The sequence below is a fragment of the Saccoglossus kowalevskii genome, chromosome 22 (assembly GCF_978046115.1).
Source record: "Saccoglossus kowalevskii chromosome 22, keSacKowa6.1, whole genome shotgun sequence".
NCBI classification, from domain to species: domain Eukaryota; kingdom Metazoa; phylum Hemichordata; class Enteropneusta; family Harrimaniidae; genus Saccoglossus; species Saccoglossus kowalevskii.
The window spans coordinates 25,518,039-25,537,640 of record NC_140662.1 but is presented as its reverse complement, the minus strand read 5'-3'; the positions used below and the strand labels follow the sequence as shown (position 1 = coordinate 25,537,640).

Below are 19,602 nucleotides of genomic sequence, written 5' to 3'. Positions count from 1 at the left end.
TACTTGAGTGAAGAAAAAGATAAGACCGGTTGCATGCAGTCACTTAATAAGACCATGTAAGAAAGATGATAAAACTAGCTGCATGCAGTCACCTGAGTCAGGAAAGATCCTACATGTAGTTAAATGAATCAAGATTGGCAAGACCACCAGTTTCAATGGTTTAGGAAGTAAAACTATAAATGATATTACAACAAGCCTTTTAAATCCATATAAATGGTAAAAAACCAAGGTTTATATAAGAAGCAGAGAATGTAGTTTTCTGGGTAAGAATCATGCTAGATTGGAAATTTGAAATGTTGTAATAAATTAAATATATGTCAGAGTTGCTATAAAACAAAGAACAGAAGACCTAATGTGAGGTGTAGGAATGACAAGAACCATGCAGACAAGTCTTCATGTGACGAGTAAGGATGCACACACTCCAAGAGCCATGCAGAGAGTCTTGTGGTCCACTTACTATACGGATCCTTAGCAACAGTTGGTCTAGAAGGCTCGCTTGGAACACTAATACCTGCAGCATTTTGGGCACTAACACGGAACTGGTATTCAGAGTTTTCCCTCAGATCAGTGGCATTGTAGACAAGATCTGTTGTCCTAGCAGCTGGCATCCATCGTGAGCTGAATTTTTCTTTTTTGTCAATGACATAGTTGGTGATAGCACTACCCCCATCAGAGTGGGGAGCAGCCCAAGTTAATGTCATGGTCATTTTTGAGACATTAGACACCAATGGTGTTCCAGGAGTATCAGGAATATCTGGTAAGTATGTGGAGACAGATTAAGTCAATGAAGAATGAAGATAAGAATACACAAAAGAAGCTTATTGTATCATTGAATTGGCAATATAGCAAGAGAAGACAAGTCATTGTCAATGACACGTCCCCGTTCCGTTCATATTTGAGTGACATATACATTCAAAGCAGCAACAATATGGATGTTGAACTGCATTCAGTAAAACAAAACAGCCACCAGTCAGCCATTTTCAACACATTCCAAAAAAAAATTTAAACTAAATTTGCCCACGCATGACATAGATTCAGTTCCGGTATGGTGAAAATGTGCAATTTTTGTGAATTTTTGACCTTAAAAGGACTGGCCCAAATGCACAGGCATATGTATGATATAATGTATGATGTGTATGTGAAGTTTGAACTTGATCTGCCCAGGCATGTCCGAGATATGGATCGAAAACTAAATTCTTTAAAACAAAATGGCCGCCAGGTGGTCATTTTGAACTTGATCCGAAGAAAAATTGGTATGCATCAAGCTTATATTATGTTTAATATATGCACTAAATCTGAACAAAATCCATCCATGCATGACTGAGATCCGGTTCCGGAATTGTGAAAATACGTGATTTTGATGCATTTTTGGCCTTAAAATGGCCATCATTCAGCTATTGTTAAGCGGATCATGAAACAAATGCACATATCTATTTGTGACATGATATACCATGTGTGTGTGAAGTTTGAACTTGATCAATCCAGACATGTCTCTGATACGGATCCAGAACTGAATTCTTTAAAACAAAATGGCCGCCAGTCGGCCATTTCGAACATGATCCGAAAAAAAAAATGACGTGCATCAAGGTCCTATTATGTTTAATGTATGCACCAAATTTGAACAAAATTGTCCATGCATAACTGAGATCCGGGTCCGGAATGGTGAAAATGTGCGATTTCAATGCATTTTCGGCCTTAAAGCGGCCACCATTTGGCTATCGTTAATGAGATCATGAAACAAATGCACATACATATTTGTGACATGATGTACCTTGTGTGTGTGAAGTTTGAACTCGATCAATCCAGGCATGTCTCAGATACGAATCCAGAACTGAATTCTTTAAAACAAAATGGCCGCCAGTCGGCCATTTTGAACTTGATCCGAAAAAAAAAATGACGTGCATCAAGGCCCTATTATGTTTAATGTATGTACCAAATTTGAACAAAATCCGTCCATGCATAACTGAGATCGGGTCCGGAATGGTGAAAATGTGCAATTTCAATGCATTTTTGGCCTTAAAGCGGTTGCATTTTGGCTATCGTTAATGAGATCATGAAACAAATGCACATACATATTTGTGACATGATGTACCTTGTGTGTGTGAAGTTTGAACTTGATCAATCCAGACATGTTTCAGATACGGATCCAGAACTGAATTCTTTAAAACAAAATGACGTGCATCAAGGTCCTATTATGTTTAATGTATGTACCAAATTTGAACAAAATCTGTCCATGCATAACTGAGATCCGGGTCCAGAATGCTGAAAATGTAAGATTTTAATGCATTTTCGGCCTTAAAATGGCCGCTATTCGGCTATCGTTAATCGGATCATGAAAAAAATACATGTGCGTATGTCCCATATAATGTGTGATGTATGAGTGAAGTTTGAACTTAATCGGTCCATGCATGTTCGAGATACAGGTGATCACGGACGCACAGACGCACGCACAGACGCACACAGGGCAAAACATAAGTCCTTGTTTTCGGACTACGTCTGAACGGGGACTAACAAGCAAATCAAAACAGTACAGTATAAGTTTAGGGTATGGGAGTGGGCGACATAGTCCAAGAAGAATCTAGAAGGTTACAAAAGATTGTGTGTACTTACCATATGGTGGCTTAGCAATAACTGGTTTTGATGGTTTACTTGGTTCACCAACACCAACATTATTCTCAGCTGACACTCTAAACTCATACTCAGCTCCTTTAATCAGTTCTGTTACTGTCTGTACAGTTTCTTTCACAGATGTTCTTGTGGTTCTTACCCAACGCTCTTTGCTTGTATCATGCCTTTCAACATAATACCCTGTGATTCTAGCTCCTCCATCTGATTCTGGTGGTGTCCACTGTACAGTTGCCTGCGTTGCCTTAACACCATACACAGTTGGTATTCCAGGTGCCTCAGGAACAGATAGTTTCAGAGTCACTGGATTGCTAGGTGTGCCAGCACCAGCTTTGTTCACAGCTAATACACGGAATTCATAGTCACTTCCTTCTGTCAAGTCTCTTACAGTGTAAGAGGCATCAAGAACAGGTGTTTTGTTATCCTTTACCCATCTGGTGCCGAATTTCTCTCTCTTTTCAATGATATATCCGGTAACAGGAGATCCACCATCATCAGTAGGGGCTGTCCAGGTCAGATGCAAGGATGTTGGCTTCACATCGGACATCGATGGAATACCAGGTGCACCCGGTACATCTATTTAAAAACAAATAAGGGCAATTAAAAGCAGGAAGGATATAGCATGTGCAAACTTCAAAGTAATGTTGGTTCCATGCATGCATGCAGTAATATGTAGACATCTTACCATATGGTGGTTTAGCTAATATAGGTCTGCTAGATGGACTTGGTTTACTGATACCGGCTTTGTTCTCAGCACTGACCCGGAACTCATACTCATTTCCTTTATGCAATCCAGTCACAATGAGATGTGTATCACTGACATTGTAATCATTTACTTTCATAAATTTGACACTAAATTTATCTTTCTTCTCAACCACATAGTTAAATATTGGAGAACCACCGTCTGATGGTGGTGCTTCCCAGTTGAGAGTCATAGATTTGTCAGATACTTGAGAGATCACAGGTTGACTAGGTGTATCAGGTTTATCTGAGTTGTAGAGAGAGGAATAAAGTGAAGTAAAGTGAGTATAAACAGAGAAATAATGTTACTTGACAGCAAGAAAGGTGCATATCAGTTAGATGCCCATTTTGAGCAGTGCATTTAGTCTCGCAGTATGCATGTCAGTCTTCAAAGTTCAGCATTGAGTCATGGTGTTAGCACGATGCCAAATGAAGTGTACCATACTTGCTTGATTAGAAGCACCTCTTCCACACAGGAGAGCCAGAAGTTTTTGTTTTATCAGATTTGAAGTACACCAAACGCAAAATAAAGCACTAACACTACCTTTTTTAACTTTTAGTGCTTCTAAAATAAGCTAATGTATGAAAAACAAAATTAAATTACACAAAGAATGAAGAGAGATGCTAAATATAGAGTATGCAATATAAAAACTTAGTGAAAATCATGGTGAAAACTTACCATATGGTGGTTTTGCCATATGTGGGGCAGTCGGTTCACTTGGTGGACCAACACCTGCTTTATTTTCCGCTGACACTCTGAATTCGTATTCACTGCGTTCAACCAAGTCTGCAACTCTGTATGTGGTGTCCATGATATCGGCATGACAAGCTCGGATCCATCTGGTACTGAATTTCTCTCTTCGTTCAATAATGTAGTTGGTTATCACAGCCCCACCATCGGTGTGAGGAGCTGACCAAGATAATGTCATAGCAGTAGCAATGACATCAGAAATCTTAGGTTTGCCTGGTGGACCTGGAATATCTACAATAAAACAGGAAAACATTCAAAAGTCTAGAAATATTTCATAATCTTGCGGGTTTTTTTCATAGATGAAAAAGGCATATATGCATATATATCAGAGTAGAAATGACATACCCAAACATAAATTGTCAACATAAGTCATATATAGAAATTTAAACAAAAGAACACGAAAGAAATGACTGAAAAACAAAACAATTAACTGACGAGTACATTAAACAAGATATTCAAACCAGTAAGAGACAGACAAGATATTGTATAACCAAGTAAAGCATTGCTGCATTCAAAGCTCATTTGAGAGCTCTGAAGTTATGATCAAACTACAAACTAAGCAAAACTCATGTTCAGTCAACTGTCAGTGTGTTAGTTTGATTTGGTGACAATCGCATGTCTTTTCAAATGTAAGGATCTACACAGATTTGCCAGAGGTGTGTAGAATAGATATTAACTGAACTCAGTTGAACAGGAATTTAAGAAAGTACTAGACTTACCATATGGTGGTTTTGCTCTCATTTTTTCACTTGGTTCACTAAATGGACCAACACCCGCTTTGTTTTCAGCAGCCACTTTGTATTGGTATTCCGTGCCTTCAACAAGTTCAGTAATAGTATATTGGACATTGGTGATCTTCTCTCTATGAGCTCTACTCCATCGTCCTCGGCTGGTATCGTACTTCTCCACAATATAGTTAGTGACTGGACTACCACCATCAGACTTTGGTGGTACCCAGGATATCGTCATGTAGGTTGCATCAACTTCAATCACTCGTGGTTTGGTTGGTGCACCAGGAACATCTAGAACAGAAACAATAGTGCATTTGTTATACCTATGTCAAAATTTTGACTACTACATTTTGTAGTTAAATTCATCAACACACATGATCTGACTTTGTTCTATTTGTTTTACTACTTTTCAAATATCACAATTCCATTTCATAGACAGGATATATATATATATATATATATATATATATACAGTGCATGCTTATCATTATAGAACTACTATCACCAATTTATGATGATGTGCCTGTCTTACAGCGCAATGTAACATTATATACTGAATTAATATCAGATAGGGTCAGTGGGATTTAAAATATTAAATAAAAAAATACCATATGGAGGTTTGGCAATCCTAGGATCTGATGGTTCACTATATTTGCCGACACCAGCTTTGTTCTCAGCAGCAACACGGAATTGGTATTCAGTTCCTTCTCTGAGTCCAGATAACGTTGCACTTGTCTCTGGTGTTGTTAAATGTGCAGCTTTGGACCAAAATGATGAGAATGCTTCTTTCTTTTCAATGATGTATCCCGTAATAGGGCTTCCATCATCCTTTGCTGGTGAAATCCATGTCAAGATCATTTCATTGCTGTCAACTTTAGTGACTCTAGGCTTGTCAGGTGGGCCAGGTACATCTGCAAATATTAAGATAATATTGTTTGAGTATATGTATTCATATATAATGCATCATTTTGTAATGATTATTTTGAGTCAAGTTCTGACCAAGACCTGTCTGTAAAAAATGGTAATTTATGTTCATTTAAGAGCCATATTATCACAATTCTGAGTTTAGATGAAGTTTGCTTACCATATGGTGGTTTGGCCTTTACAAGATCTGATGGTTCACTATATATACCAATACCCGCTTTGTTTTCAGCTGCAACTCGGAAATGATATACAGACCCTTGAGTGAGTCCAGTGATTGAATAGTGAGTATCCATAATATTGGCATCAGTTGCCACCTTGATCCATCTCGTTGAAAACTCTTCCTTCTTCTCAATGATGTAGTTTGTGATACGGTTACCACCATCATATTCTGGTTCAGTCCATCTAATTGTCACGGTTGTGGCTGTTGTATCCACCACTTTAGGTGCTGATGGAGGTCCGGGCACATCTGTGAATGTGGTTGGAAGACAACATTTATTACATGGAAAACTAAATGTGTATAATTTCGGAAATTAACACATTTACATACAACTTATTATTGGTATGCAAAGAATACAAATAATTAACTGAATTGAAAAAAAAAGTGACCAAGCCTCACCATATGGTGGTTTAGCTGTGAATGGACCACTGGAATGGCTTGGTTGACCAACACCAGCTTTGTTCTCAGCACAGACACGGAATTCATACACAGAATTTTCCTTCAAATCTTGAACAGTCAAATGCAAGTCTGGTACACGGAACTGGTTTAGTCTGGACCATCTGTATGTAAATTGTTCTTTTACTTCTACAAAGTATCCAGTTACTGGTGAACCGCCGTCATTTTCAGGTGGTGTCCAGTTAAGTTTCATTGAGGTTGCAGTAATTTCAGACACTTTAGGAATACCTGGTGGTCCTGGTACATCTGCAATAAAGAAATATAATTATAAGTGGCTTTCCACCATGCAGCAAAAATGGCATTCTATGGGTACTTTGCATTGTTTGAGAATTATACATGACACATTACATACATGTGCAGCCTTAATTTTGATATGGACCAGTGAAATTAACACTAGATGAGAAGAGTAAAGAAGTTACTGTTTTGGTATCAAATCATTTAAACTAATTGAATAACCTTGCATGTAAAGTGAAATTAAAATTTCATGAAAACAGATGCAGAGACAAGGGGGGGGGGGGGGGGCTTATATTGATAAATACACACAAACATGTAGCATTTTCACATCGTGCACTATTTGACAAGTTAGAACCTACCAAATGGCATCTTGGCAATTCTTGAGTCAGATGGTTCGCTGTATTTGCCAACACCAGCTTTGTTCTCAGCGGCAACTCTGAACTCGTATTCAGATCCTTGTTTTAAGTCAGTCACTGTAAATCTTGTATCCTTAACATCAAATCTGTTGGCCTTGGTCCAGAAACTGGAACGTTTTTCTTTCTTTTCTACTGTATATCCTGTGACAGGTGAGCCTCCGTCCTTCTGAGGTGGAGTCCAATTGAGCGTCATCTGGGTAGCATCGATGTCTGAGACAACTGGTTTACCAGGAGAACCTGGTACGCCTAAATTAATCAAAAGAAAACAGAAAAATATCTAAACATTCTATAATTATAAATGGGAATAATATTTCTTAAATGGAAATAGAACACGACAACATCACCTTGCAGTGAGAAAATAAATACTTGGTAGCACATAATTTTATTAAAGTACTAGCCAGCACATTAAGTAATAACTACTGTTTCTTTCTAAAAGGAGTATAGAAAGTTCCAACTATCCAATGGTAAGGATACTGGTCCAGATAGTCTACACACCCTCCAATAAGACACCATTCTCTAAAGTTTTACTGCTGAATATGTAATCAACCACAAGTCAAACATAAAATCTCAATGATGCCCGGTAGACACACTACTGTAAGAATTACACCACACATCATTACATGAACTTGAACTTACCATATGGTGGTTTAGCTTGTCTGACATCAGATGGTTCACTGAATTTACCACTTCCAGCTTTATTTTGAGCTGCTACTCGGAATTGATATTCAGATCCTTCAATCAGATCATGAACAGTGTAAGTCATTTCCGTAACATTCTCATCTCTACTGACTGGAGCCCATCTCAGACCAAATGGTTCTTTCTTTTCAATAACATAATTAGTTATCCTGCTGCCACCATCAGATAATGGTGGAGACCAATTGATGGTCATGGTTGTTGCAGTCACAGATGTTATCTTAGGTTTCCCAGGTGCGTCTGGTACATCTGAAGAGAAAATTGTAACAGTAAGATTTCTGCAGAGAATGGGATTTCTGAATCATAGAAATATTAGGATTGAAATACATAATTGGAAAATCTATTGTAAATTAATCTAAAGTAGAGAGTACATACTGAATGGCGGCTTGGCTGTATGTGGACCAGTGGAATCACTAGGTTTACCAATTCCAGCTTTGTTCTCAGCAGCCACTCGGAACTCATAGACAGAATTCTGCTTCAGATTACCAACAGTGAAAGAAAGATCTGGTATGCTCATCTTGTTGACTTTTGCCCATCTGGTGCTGAATTGCTCTTTGACTTCAATGATATATCCAGTTACAGGAGAACCACCATCAACTCTAGGTGGTGTCCAGGTTAGTGTCATTGATGTTGATGTAGTATCAGATACATCAGGTGTGCCAGGTGGACCAGGTACATCTGTACAGATAGAATCAATATCAGGAGACTATAGGAGATTGTTCAAATGGGGGTAGAATTTATACCCCTGTGTTTATGTTGTAATGCCACTGATACATACAAACACAAACATTGGGATTGTGTCAAAACAAATGTTTGGCAATTTGTAGAAAAGATTTTGAGCATGATTTTAAATTGTCAAATAATATTGGACTTTGGAAGTCATATTGGTGGCTTGCCTTTGAAAAAAATTAATAACTAGCAAGAATATCAAATTCTGTAATTCTGATAGCTGGATAGTCTATTCACAAATACCATATATGCAATCTAATCAAAATATTAGTTTTTAAATACAAAGTGTATCAAAGAAAGAGGTTCAACAAATCCTATTAGACGCATATTCTTAACTTTAATTACTGTGTATATTTGCTAATGCCATTATTTTCAATTTAGTTATGTACACTACAATGAGTAAAATAAATATTTTAAATAAAAAAAATAATTGTATGTCGATGATTTTATCATTGTATTAATGTTTATAATCAGTCTGATTCTATCATTGTATTATTGTTTATATTGTTTATAATCAGTCTGGATATTTGGAGAGTGCCACATGTGCAGTAAGATGCGTTTTTGAAACATCTGAAATGATTTTTTGAGTTTCAGTCATTTTTATTTCACTGACTTGAACATGTACATGCATTGTGGGAGAATCAGTCCATTGTGTTCTTGGAGTTGTTATGGATTTTGATTTCATCTTCCAAAGAGTATTGAAACTTTGTATAGTCCATTGCATGGATTTTTGGAACACTGAAATAATAAGACAAAAAAACCAACATTCAAAATTTACAACAAAATATCACTGCAGTCTTACCGTATGGTGGTTTGGCAATGACCGGGCCAGCTGGTTCACTTGGTTTTCCAACACCTGCTTTGTTTTCTGCAGCAACACGGAATTCATATTCAGTTCCATGTTTTAGATCTGTTACTTTAAATGATGTTTCTGTCACGGCAAATTTATTTGTTTTGACCCATCGAGTTGAGAATTTCTCCCTCTTTTCAATTACATAGCTTGTAATGAGAGCACCTCCATCTGAGAGTGGAGCTCTCCAGTTGAGGGTAACAGTTGTTGATGTAACATCTGTAATGTTGGGTTTACCAGGAGCATCAGGTACACCTACAATATAGATACATAACCAGTAAGCAACAATATAATTAACCGCTTTGTTTGAAAGATTTTCTTCCTAATTAATATTATATTAATAAGAATGTCTCAAGTAGGCACAAACCCATGAAAGTGGATATGACCATGTACTGTCCGAGTTTAAACTTTCATTACGTTTTTTTGGTAAAGAAATAATGTGGATTTTTTGTGAAGTTCACTTTGTAACTTAAATCATTAATGAAACCATGAACATGTATTGTGTACAATGTGTAGTATGGAAATGCCATGAGATAAACCGACTTGCTAAGAAAAAAACAAAAAAAACATTGCACTTACCATATGGTGGTTTGGCCTTTCTTGGGTCAGATGGCTCACTTGGTGGTCCAACACCAGCTTTGTTCTCAGCACTGACTCTAAACTCATACTCGCTTCCTTCAAATAGATCTTTAATCATGAAGTGAAGATCAGGTAGTGCATCTCTATTACATCTAATCCATCTTGATGTGCTTGTATCCTTCCTTTCAATGATATATCCAATAATGGGACTTCCACCATCATTTCTAGGTGGTTTCCATGAGATACTGATAGTTGTGGCATGTGAATCAGTCACATCTGGTCTGCCAGGGGCACCAGGTAAGTCTGTTAAAAAAAATGAATTAAAACCTCATAAAATGAGATTTTTTCATTCCCTTAAAAAATAGGTAAATTCCACAAGATCATTTTTGAAAGCTAGATTTCTTAAAATAATTTAAGTTTGAGTCAGATCATATTATTTTTGAGGTTGTGTATTGGCCATTAAAATGTCAAACAGTTTGAAAGTTGCTGGTGCCCGGTCAACTGGTTTGTGATCTTTGATTGTCGAGGGAAAGTGTTCCAGTCAATGAGCTGGAGAGCAAATTTCACTGATAAACACAATTTGATGGATAATTTGTGTATAGCTAGGCTGCAGGAAACCAATAATGGTTTGCCTCAAACAAAGTTTTGAATAGTGATATTAGATCAAACACCGTTGTCTATACACATTTGCATAATATTGGCTACAATATCATAAAAACACACATCTTGTCTGATAACAACCCAGGACAGGTGACTGTGATCTCATTTTCTTCTGTTGAAAGAATACATTGAAATTTTAACGGGGAAATTTTCAGTTTTGGTGACTGTACTCACCATATGGTGGTTTAGCAACCTTAGAATCAGTTGCATCACTTGGTTTGCCTACACCCACTTTGTTCTCAGCACACACTCTAAACTCATATGTGCTACCCTCTCTGAGACTCTCAACAACAAAGGTGGTCTCAGTGATTTTGTATAGATTGACTTTTTCCCATCTGGAGCTGAACTGATCTTTCTTCTGAATGATGTAGCCTGTAACGGGACTACCACCGTCTTTTTCAGGGGGTGTCCATTTGAGGGTCATTGACGTAGCGGTGATGTCAGAGACAGAAGGTTTACCAGGGGCGTCTGGGACTTCTACAGTGAGATGAAGGGGATGAAAGATAAAAAGAAAGATTTTGAAGACAAAAGACAAAGCAATACCTGTCAATGAGAGAAATTAGCAGAAGTGCAAGTGTAAAAGAAGAAAAGATAATAGTGCATGAATCCCTACTTATGAACAAGACACTGGCAAATACAAAGTTGATATAGAAAGGCACTAGGTACATCACATGTGTCGCAGCATTATTCTTACCATGAGCAGCCTTAGTAAGAACTGCTTTTGTTGGCTCACTTGGTTTACCAACACCTGCTTTGTTCACTGCAGCAACTCTGAACTGATACTCAGTCATCTGTTCGAGATTGCTAACAGTGCATGTCAAGTCTGGGACTTTCTCACGTGTTGCTGGGACCCATTTAGTGCTGAACTTCTGTTTCTTTTCCACCAAATAGCTAATAATAGGAGCACCACCATCAGATGTAGGGGGATTCCATTGTAAATTTACTGAATGATGAGTGACTTCAGTAACACGAGGAACATCAGGAGCCCCTGGAACATCTAGTTGGATGATAGGAAAAGAGGCTAAGAACCTGACTGAATACAAATGGGTGTTAGAAGAAAACTACACAAACAAGAATTCTGGTATTGCTAGATCAAATTAGACAGATAACAGAAAGCAGTTACCGATTAGAGAACAAAAAAAGTGTATTGGGATGTGTCAGTATAAAGTGGTAGCTAAAATCCAAGCAGCATAAGTATATGCTTTAAACCTTCCTACTAGGAAGCATAACAGCAGAGAATAGTTAAGATGTATATCCTTCCAATGAATCAAAATAACAGAAAATTATCAGAAGAAATGAGAGATCCCCATGCATAGTATCCACATGTCTCACCGTAAGGATCTTTAGCAGTGACAGTCACTGATGGACTAGCTGGACCAACACCAGCTTTGTTCTCAGCAGACACTTTGAATTCATAAACAGACCCTTCTTTCATATCAGTCACAACATATTTAGCATCAGGAACTCTGGCTTTTACAGTCCATCGCATGGAAAACTGTTCTTTCATTTGAAGAATGTACTGAGATATTGGACTACCACCATCAGAGAGAGGTGGGTTCCATGTGAGTGTCACAGACTTCTTAGTAACGTTGTATACATCAGGCTTATTTGGAGCCTCAGGAACATCTTTATTGGTGAATAGATACAGACATAGAGGTCAGGAAGATGAAAAGTGAATGAAAGGAAGATGAAGTAAAGGGATCAATAATTGATTTACAATGGAATAAGATTATGCTGTTCAATCATTATCCCAGTAAATCCTCAGAAAAGTCTTCAAAGAACCACTGTGCAAAGAGAGGAAAACACAATGATACAACTGTCTTCATACTGGATCCTGCATCATCATGTACAGAAGATAGAGAAATGTTGCTCACCACCCCAACCTGGAATTAAATTATTTTATTGACGAACAGTTTTATTTACATGTTAAATAACTCACCATATGGTGGTTTCACAACCACAGGTCGAGATGGTTTGCTTGGTTCACTGATTCCAGCCTTATTTTCTGCGGAAACACGGAACTCATATTCAGCTCCTCGTATCAAATCAGCAGCAGATACAAAAGTCTCTTTCACTGGTGTACGGTTCACTCTTGTCCAGTGATCTTTACTGGTTTCTCGCTTCTCCACAATGTAGCCAGTTATTCTAGCACCTCCATCATACTCTGGTGCTGCCCATTTCATACTGGCTGATGACTCAGTGACTTCAATAACTTCTGGTCTTTCTGGTGCCTCTGGTACAGAAATCTTTAAGGTGGCTGGGAAGCTAGGCTTTCCTGATCCAGCTTTGTTCTCTGCTAGAATACGGAATTCATAGTCTTTACCTTCAGTCAGTCCCGAGACTTGGTATGTTGTTTCTTTGACTGGTGTAATATTTTCTTTCACCCAGCGAGAGCTGAATTTTTCTTTCTTTTCAACCATGTATCCAGTGATTGGCGTTCCACCATCATCCTTTGGAGGAGTCCATTTCAGAGTTAAAGATGAAGGCTTAGCATCAACTATGTCTGGTGCACCTGGTGAATCTGGTGAATCTGAAAATAGACAACATTGGTTACACTATTAAATACTGTAAGGTTGTAAATACAAGTCCTAGCTAACAACAGTCATTTTTATACATGTACGCAACATAAATTTGATGCATTGTTTTACAGTGATTAGCACATTAGGCACTAAATACCAGAAACCATGTCTTTTGGTAAAAACGTTGAACAAAATTCGAAGCTAGCAGGCTCAATGTCAGATGGGATCAACAGCATAAACACCTGAGATTGAGTATACAAATATTGACAAACAAAATTTAGAAGAAAATATTTTGAAAGGCATCAATGCATTTGAATGGGACATCTAGGCAACTGTCTCCATGGCCTTCCTAAGGTAGAAGCCTAGTCATAATTTTTGACAAAATTGGTCATAAATCGCATGACAATGTTCATTAATTTATTATGTACAATCATGAAGCTAACGTCTCATGGGAAAATGAAATAGCATTATTTTGTGTGTTACAGTTATGCTTTTTGAGAAACGTGTCCTAATATTTTTTGAAAATTGCTATTTTTAGAACAGTTTCCATGGAACACAATGTTAAAGAAAAATTGCATTTTTTGACTTTTTAAAACACAGATTTTTTAAATAATTCAGAACAACAAAAAGTACTCCATGATTAACAATATGATTTTTTCAGCCTATGTCACCAGGCTAGATTTTGAGATATTGCATACTATCTCTGCCATAGGATCCTGTGGTAAAAGTGTTATACACATGTAATAGTGTCAAAATGGCGACTTTCCACTAAAATGCAACCATCAATTTCCTTGAAAAAAGGTTGGTGACCCCCAACTTTTTTTAGGTCAATATTCTTATATTACCTTGGAGTACATTTTATTGCAAAATGAATACATTCTGTTGCTTTTTTAATTTATGAGTAGGCTTCTACTATAAGGCAGTGAGACTGAAATGTACAATTAGATTTTTAAACACAAGACATAATTACATGTAGCTTACCATATGGTGGTTTAGCGATCCTTGGGCCAGATGAATCACTGGGTGGACCAACTCCTGCTTTGTTTTCGGCACTCACTCTGAATTCATATTCATTGCCTTTTTGTAATCCTGTTGCTGTGAATGTTGTATCAGACACTGTAACATTGCTGATTCGAGACCATCTAGTTGTGAACTTTTCTCTTCTTTCAATGATATAGTTGAAAACTGGACTGCCTCCGTCATCTGTAGGTGGAGTCCATTTCAAGCTCATGGCTATATCAGTTACATCAAACAAAGTTGGTTTTCCAGGTGCGCCAGGTTTGTCTAAAAATAAAAATAACAATTATTTTACTCTTTTGGTTTTCGTGTACAAAAGCTGGTTAATATGCATAACAGAGAGATTTATAAATAATTCTGACATAATCTACTAATTGTAGCACAATTATCTGCCATGAAACCAAAAGCACTTTCATTTACATTGTAGGCACTGAGATTTAAGTGTACAAATTCTACTATGTCATTCAAGACAGAGTTCAGTGATTAGTGAGAAAACAGCAATAGATTATTTGTTACTTACCATATGGTGGTTTGGCAATCCTTGGATCCGATGGTTCACTTGGTTTACCAACCCCAGCTTTGTTCTCAGCAGCAACTCTGAATTCATATTCGGTACCTTCGGTCAATCCAGTGACTCTGTAGGTGGTGTCTGGGATAGTGTCTTTGGTAAGTCTTACCCAGCGAGAACTGAATTTTTCTTTCTTCTCGATGACATAACTGATGATTCTTGCTCCACCATCAGATGATGGCTCAGACCAGGTGAGTGTCATTGCAGTAGCTTCTACGGATGAAACCTTTGGTTTACCTGGAGGACCTGGAACATCTGAAACATAAATTATCATCAGATTAGAGGTTTTGTAATAATAAAGAAAAATTGAGAAAAAATTGCAATGGTGTGATTGAAATAAAGAAAGTAGTTCCATGGGTTGAATGATCCAGATTTCTGCAATAAATGATAGCTGGTATACTTACCATAAGGTGGCTTAGCTAGTTTCTTATCGCTAGGCTCACTGAATGGTCCCATTCCTGCTTTGTTCTCTGCAGCCACTCTAAACTGATATTCGGTGTGTTCTGTCAGCTCGGTCACTGTATGTGTAGTTTCAGTGATTTTCCCATGATGCGCTTTAGTCCATCTTCGCCTAGTTACATCAAACTTCTCAATAATGTATGAAGTAATAGGACTGCCGCCATCAGAGTATGGTGGTCTCCATGTAAGTGTCATGTGAGTTGCATCAATCTTGGTAACATCAGGTTGATTTGGTGCACCAGGAAGATCTGAAATTGCGAATACAACAGAATATTATGATTTATAACTTTTGAAATGTCACCATATATCGAATACAGTACACGATGAATATACGTATCAATCAATTAACTTGAGATACTATACTATAACCCCCATTGACATTTTTCAAATTTTTTGTTATTTTTTTGATAATTTTTGAAAAAATGCATATAAAAACTTACTGCAAAATTAATCAAAGCTTATTGCATATTAATCAAAATGTATGTGACAATTCACGTGTTGGTAAAAGTACTCACCATATGGTGGTTTGGCTTTTCTTGGTTCGCTTGGTTCACTTGGTTTACCAGGACCAGCCTTATTCTCAGCAATTACACGGAATTGATAATCAGAGCCTTCCTTCAATTGAGAAACGTTCAAAGATGTCTCTTTCACTGAATATGTATTAACTCTAGTCCACATCGTTGAGAATTGTTCTTTTCTTTCTACAAAGTATCCAGTTACAGGTGAACCACCGTCATTATCAGGTGGATACCAGCTAACAGTCATACTAGTAGCAGTCACATCAGATGTACTGGGCTTGTCAGGAGCTCCGGGAACATCTGTAACCACAAACATAATAATTGTAATTACTATTAATTTTGTTCCATGCAATATATTTTACCCAAGGTACACATCAGAGTTTTCAGCATAGGCAACAATAATCAGATATTATGTATATTACAGTTATGAAATTGACTTACCATATGGTGGTTTGGCAACTTTAGGATCTGATGGTTCACTGTATTTGCCAACACCAGCTTTGTTCTCAGCAGCAACACGGAATTGGTATTCTGATTTCTCTTTCAGACCAGTCACTGTGTATTCAGTATCAGCTAATTTGTCTGTGTACAATTTTGTCCATCTTGTACTGAAATCTTCTTTCTTCTCAATGACATAGTTGGTGATCTTAGCTCCTCCATCAGATTCTGGTTCTGTCCATTTAATGGTCATAGTAGTTGCAGTGATACCAGATACAAGTGGTTTACCAGGGGCACTTGGTAGATCTGTGAATAAAACAACATTAATTTTTTTTTAAATGATGGTAATTTAATAAATATGCAAAATATCAGAATATCACATCCCACATGAACTAATGGCAATAGAGGTCAGTTGTCTTTACTGTGTCAAAGTACACTTAACTAAATGTACCATACTGTAAATATGAAACAAGTTTTTAGATGAGAAATGAGACAGATGAAAAAAGAAATAAATCATGTTGTATTAAACAAATGATCTGGCTGCAGCTTGTGAACTCACCATAAGGTGCCTTAGCTGTATGTGGTCCAGTGGATTGGCTTGGTTGACCAACACCAGCTTTGTTCTCAGCACAGACACGGAACTCATATACAGAATTTTCCTTCAAGTCTTGAACAGTCAAGTGTAGATCTGGGATGGAGAACTTGTTAATGTGAGTCCATCTTGTTCCGTACTGATCTTTACGCTCAACAACATATCCGGTTATAGGAGACCCACCATCATTATGTGGTGTTGTCCAGGTCAGTTTCATGGATGTAGCTGTAATTTCTGATACCTTCGGAGTGCCTGGTGGACCTGGTACATCTATTGAGAAATTATTCCAATACTATTAGTACTGATTAATTTTAAACTTGTTTGCCAATTTATAAATATTCATACATAATAGAAGAACATAAGACAATAGAAAGACTTACCATATGGTGGCTTGGCTGTCTTAGTATCTGATGGTTCACTGTATTTGCCAACACCAGCTTTGTTCTCAGCAGCAATTCGGAATTGGTATTCTGATTTTTCCTTTAGGTCAGTCACTGTGAATGTTGTATCAGTAACATCTAATTTGTTTACTTTGTTCCAGAAAGTTGAGAATCCTTCTTTCTTTTCAATGATATATCCCTTAACAGGTGCACCACCATCATCCAAAGGTGGAGTCCAGTTCAGAGTCATCTTGGTAGCATCAATGTCAGAGACAACTGGCTTACCAGGAGCATCAGGTAGACCTAAATAGAATGAGTTACATTACAGAGATTAATAAAAAACATAGTAAATGAAATATTTCCACAGTTTAATATATCAAACACAAAGCATGAAATATATTATACAGTGAATAAATTGACTTACCATATGGTGGTTTGGCAACTTTAGGATCTGATGGCTCACTATATTTGCCAACACCAGCTTTGTTTTCAGCAGCAACACGGAATTGATATTCTGAGCCCTCAGTGAGTCCAGTAACAATAAAAGCAGTATCCACAATTGTTTCATCAGTGTACACCTTGGACCAGCGTGTGCCAAATTGTTCTTTTCGTTCAATGATGTAATGAGTAATTCTAGCACCTCCATCAGAATCTGGTTCTGTCCATTTCAGTGTCATAGTTGATGCCTGGACTTCCATTACTTTAGGTTTACCAGGTGCATCTGGTACAGCTGGAGATAAAACAATTCAATGATTAATTTCAGAGTCATTATAGCAGGTGAACAAATGTGCTACTAAGAGCTCATCCATACAATCACCACTTGAATACATTGTGACTACCTTTTGAGCAGGACAAAGAAGCGACAGCTTCATTGACAACAATCACATGAATTACTGATAGCTATAAAATAATGTTGCTCTTAAAATATGAAATAACAGTGAATAGAAATATCACACTTACTGTATGGTGCCTTGGCTGTTTGTGGTCCCGTAGATTGGCTTGGTTTACCAACACCAGCTTTGTTCTCTGCACATACTCTGAATTCATAAACTGAGTTTTCTTTCAGATCTTTAACAGTCATATGTAAATCTGTTATGGTGAACTTGTTGACTCTGGACCATCGGAATGCAAACTGTTCTTTAACTTCCACAACATATCCGGTTACAGGAGAACCACCATCATCTTCCGGTGCTGTCCATGTCAGTTTCATGGATGTAGCAGCAACGTCAGATACTTTTGGGGTACCTGGTGGACCTGGAACATCTATGAAAACAAAGTGTGAATAATGTCAAAAACAAGTCACAATGTTTTATTTTATAAAAAGAAAAAGACTTCACATAGAATGTACAAAGAATTTGAGATGCAGCTAGGAAAAAGTTTTATTTTCCATGGATATACAGTGTAATGATTAGTTGTTAAATAAATCACAAAGTCACTTACCATATGGTGGTTTGGCAATCCTTGGATCTGATGGTTCACTGTATTTGCCAACACCAGCTTTGTTCTCAGCAGCAACTCGGAATTGGTATTCAGTGCCTTCTTTCAGATCAGTGACTGTATATTTTGTATCTGAGACATCAAATCTATTGACCTTGTTCCAAAAAGTTGAGAATCCTTCTTTCTTTTCAATGATATATCCCTTAACAGGTGCACCACCATCATCCAAAGGTGGAGTCCAGTTCAGAGTCATCTTGGTAGCATCAATGTCAGAGACAACTGGCTTACCAGGAGCATCAGGCAGGCCTAATGATAGAAGAAGAAAATATAGTTTAATATAATTTATATTAAGTAGCTGTGGAATACATGATTGCCTTTAATTTCATAAAATACAAACTGAGCATTACACAGGGTTATTGTGGCATTAAGTTGTAGTGACTTTCCTGTGATTTCAGTCAATGATTCTAGATCACAAATGAATGAAGTCTACACACAAAAAATATACTGAATAAACCCAAAGCCAAAATACTCACCATATGGATGTTTGGCAGTCTTAGTATCAGATGGTTCACTATATTTGCCAATGCCAGCTTTGTTCTCAGCAGCAACATGGTATTGATAGTCAGTGCCTTCTGTTAAACCAGGAACTATACAGCTTGTGTCCACAATTGGTTCATCAAGATGAATCTTTCCCCATCTTGTGCTGAACTCTTCTTTCTTCTCAATGACGTAGTTGGTGATTCTTGCTCCACCATCAGATTCTGGCTCTGTCCATTTCACCGTCATACTTGTTGCCTGTACTTCAGTTACCTTAGGTTTGCCGGGTGCATCAGGAACAGCTGGAATGTGGAAAAGCAAATCATAAATATCTTAATGATGGACACCGTAGTATTGTGATTTTGATATATCATAAATATTAATGAATAAATCAAATGAAGGTTTAATATTCACTATTTTATGCTCACACCATAATCCTCAAAATATTTCAGCATTATCATATCCATCTAGCTTCAATCAAGTTTAGTTCATAAACCTGCTCAACATGTCTAACTTCCTACTGAATACAAC

The 19,602-nt window shown here is 37.4% G+C and overlaps 1 protein-coding gene across 1 annotated transcript in view; it reads right to left on the bottom strand.

Moving 5' to 3' along the window:
* The window catches only part of LOC100367237 (titin), a 405,512-nt gene that overhangs the window by 186,603 nt on the left and 199,307 nt on the right, over positions 1–19,602 (bottom strand). The window contains exons 211-238 of the mRNA XM_085495847.1: positions 19,068–19,373; positions 18,538–18,840; positions 18,058–18,360; positions 17,522–17,827; positions 17,098–17,400; positions 16,685–16,987; positions 16,129–16,431; positions 15,685–15,987; positions 15,115–15,417; positions 14,663–14,965; positions 14,107–14,409; positions 12,546–13,136; positions 11,939–12,232; positions 11,301–11,603; positions 10,781–11,083; positions 9,947–10,249; positions 9,320–9,622; positions 8,164–8,466; positions 7,732–8,037; positions 7,039–7,341; positions 6,389–6,691; positions 5,933–6,238; positions 5,457–5,759; positions 4,837–5,139; positions 4,046–4,348; positions 3,311–3,613; positions 2,611–3,201; positions 458–754 (exon numbers count right to left, since the gene is read on the bottom strand). Of these exons, the coding sequence (XP_085351973.1) occupies positions 458–754; positions 2,611–3,201; positions 3,311–3,613; positions 4,046–4,348; positions 4,837–5,139; positions 5,457–5,759; positions 5,933–6,238; positions 6,389–6,691; positions 7,039–7,341; positions 7,732–8,037; positions 8,164–8,466; positions 9,320–9,622; positions 9,947–10,249; positions 10,781–11,083; positions 11,301–11,603; positions 11,939–12,232; positions 12,546–13,136; positions 14,107–14,409; positions 14,663–14,965; positions 15,115–15,417; positions 15,685–15,987; positions 16,129–16,431; positions 16,685–16,987; positions 17,098–17,400; positions 17,522–17,827; positions 18,058–18,360; positions 18,538–18,840; positions 19,068–19,373 (9,057 nt within the window). The remainder of the gene's footprint in view (positions 1–457; positions 755–2,610; positions 3,202–3,310; positions 3,614–4,045; positions 4,349–4,836; positions 5,140–5,456; positions 5,760–5,932; positions 6,239–6,388; positions 6,692–7,038; positions 7,342–7,731; positions 8,038–8,163; positions 8,467–9,319; positions 9,623–9,946; positions 10,250–10,780; positions 11,084–11,300; positions 11,604–11,938; positions 12,233–12,545; positions 13,137–14,106; positions 14,410–14,662; positions 14,966–15,114; positions 15,418–15,684; positions 15,988–16,128; positions 16,432–16,684; positions 16,988–17,097; positions 17,401–17,521; positions 17,828–18,057; positions 18,361–18,537; positions 18,841–19,067; positions 19,374–19,602) is intronic.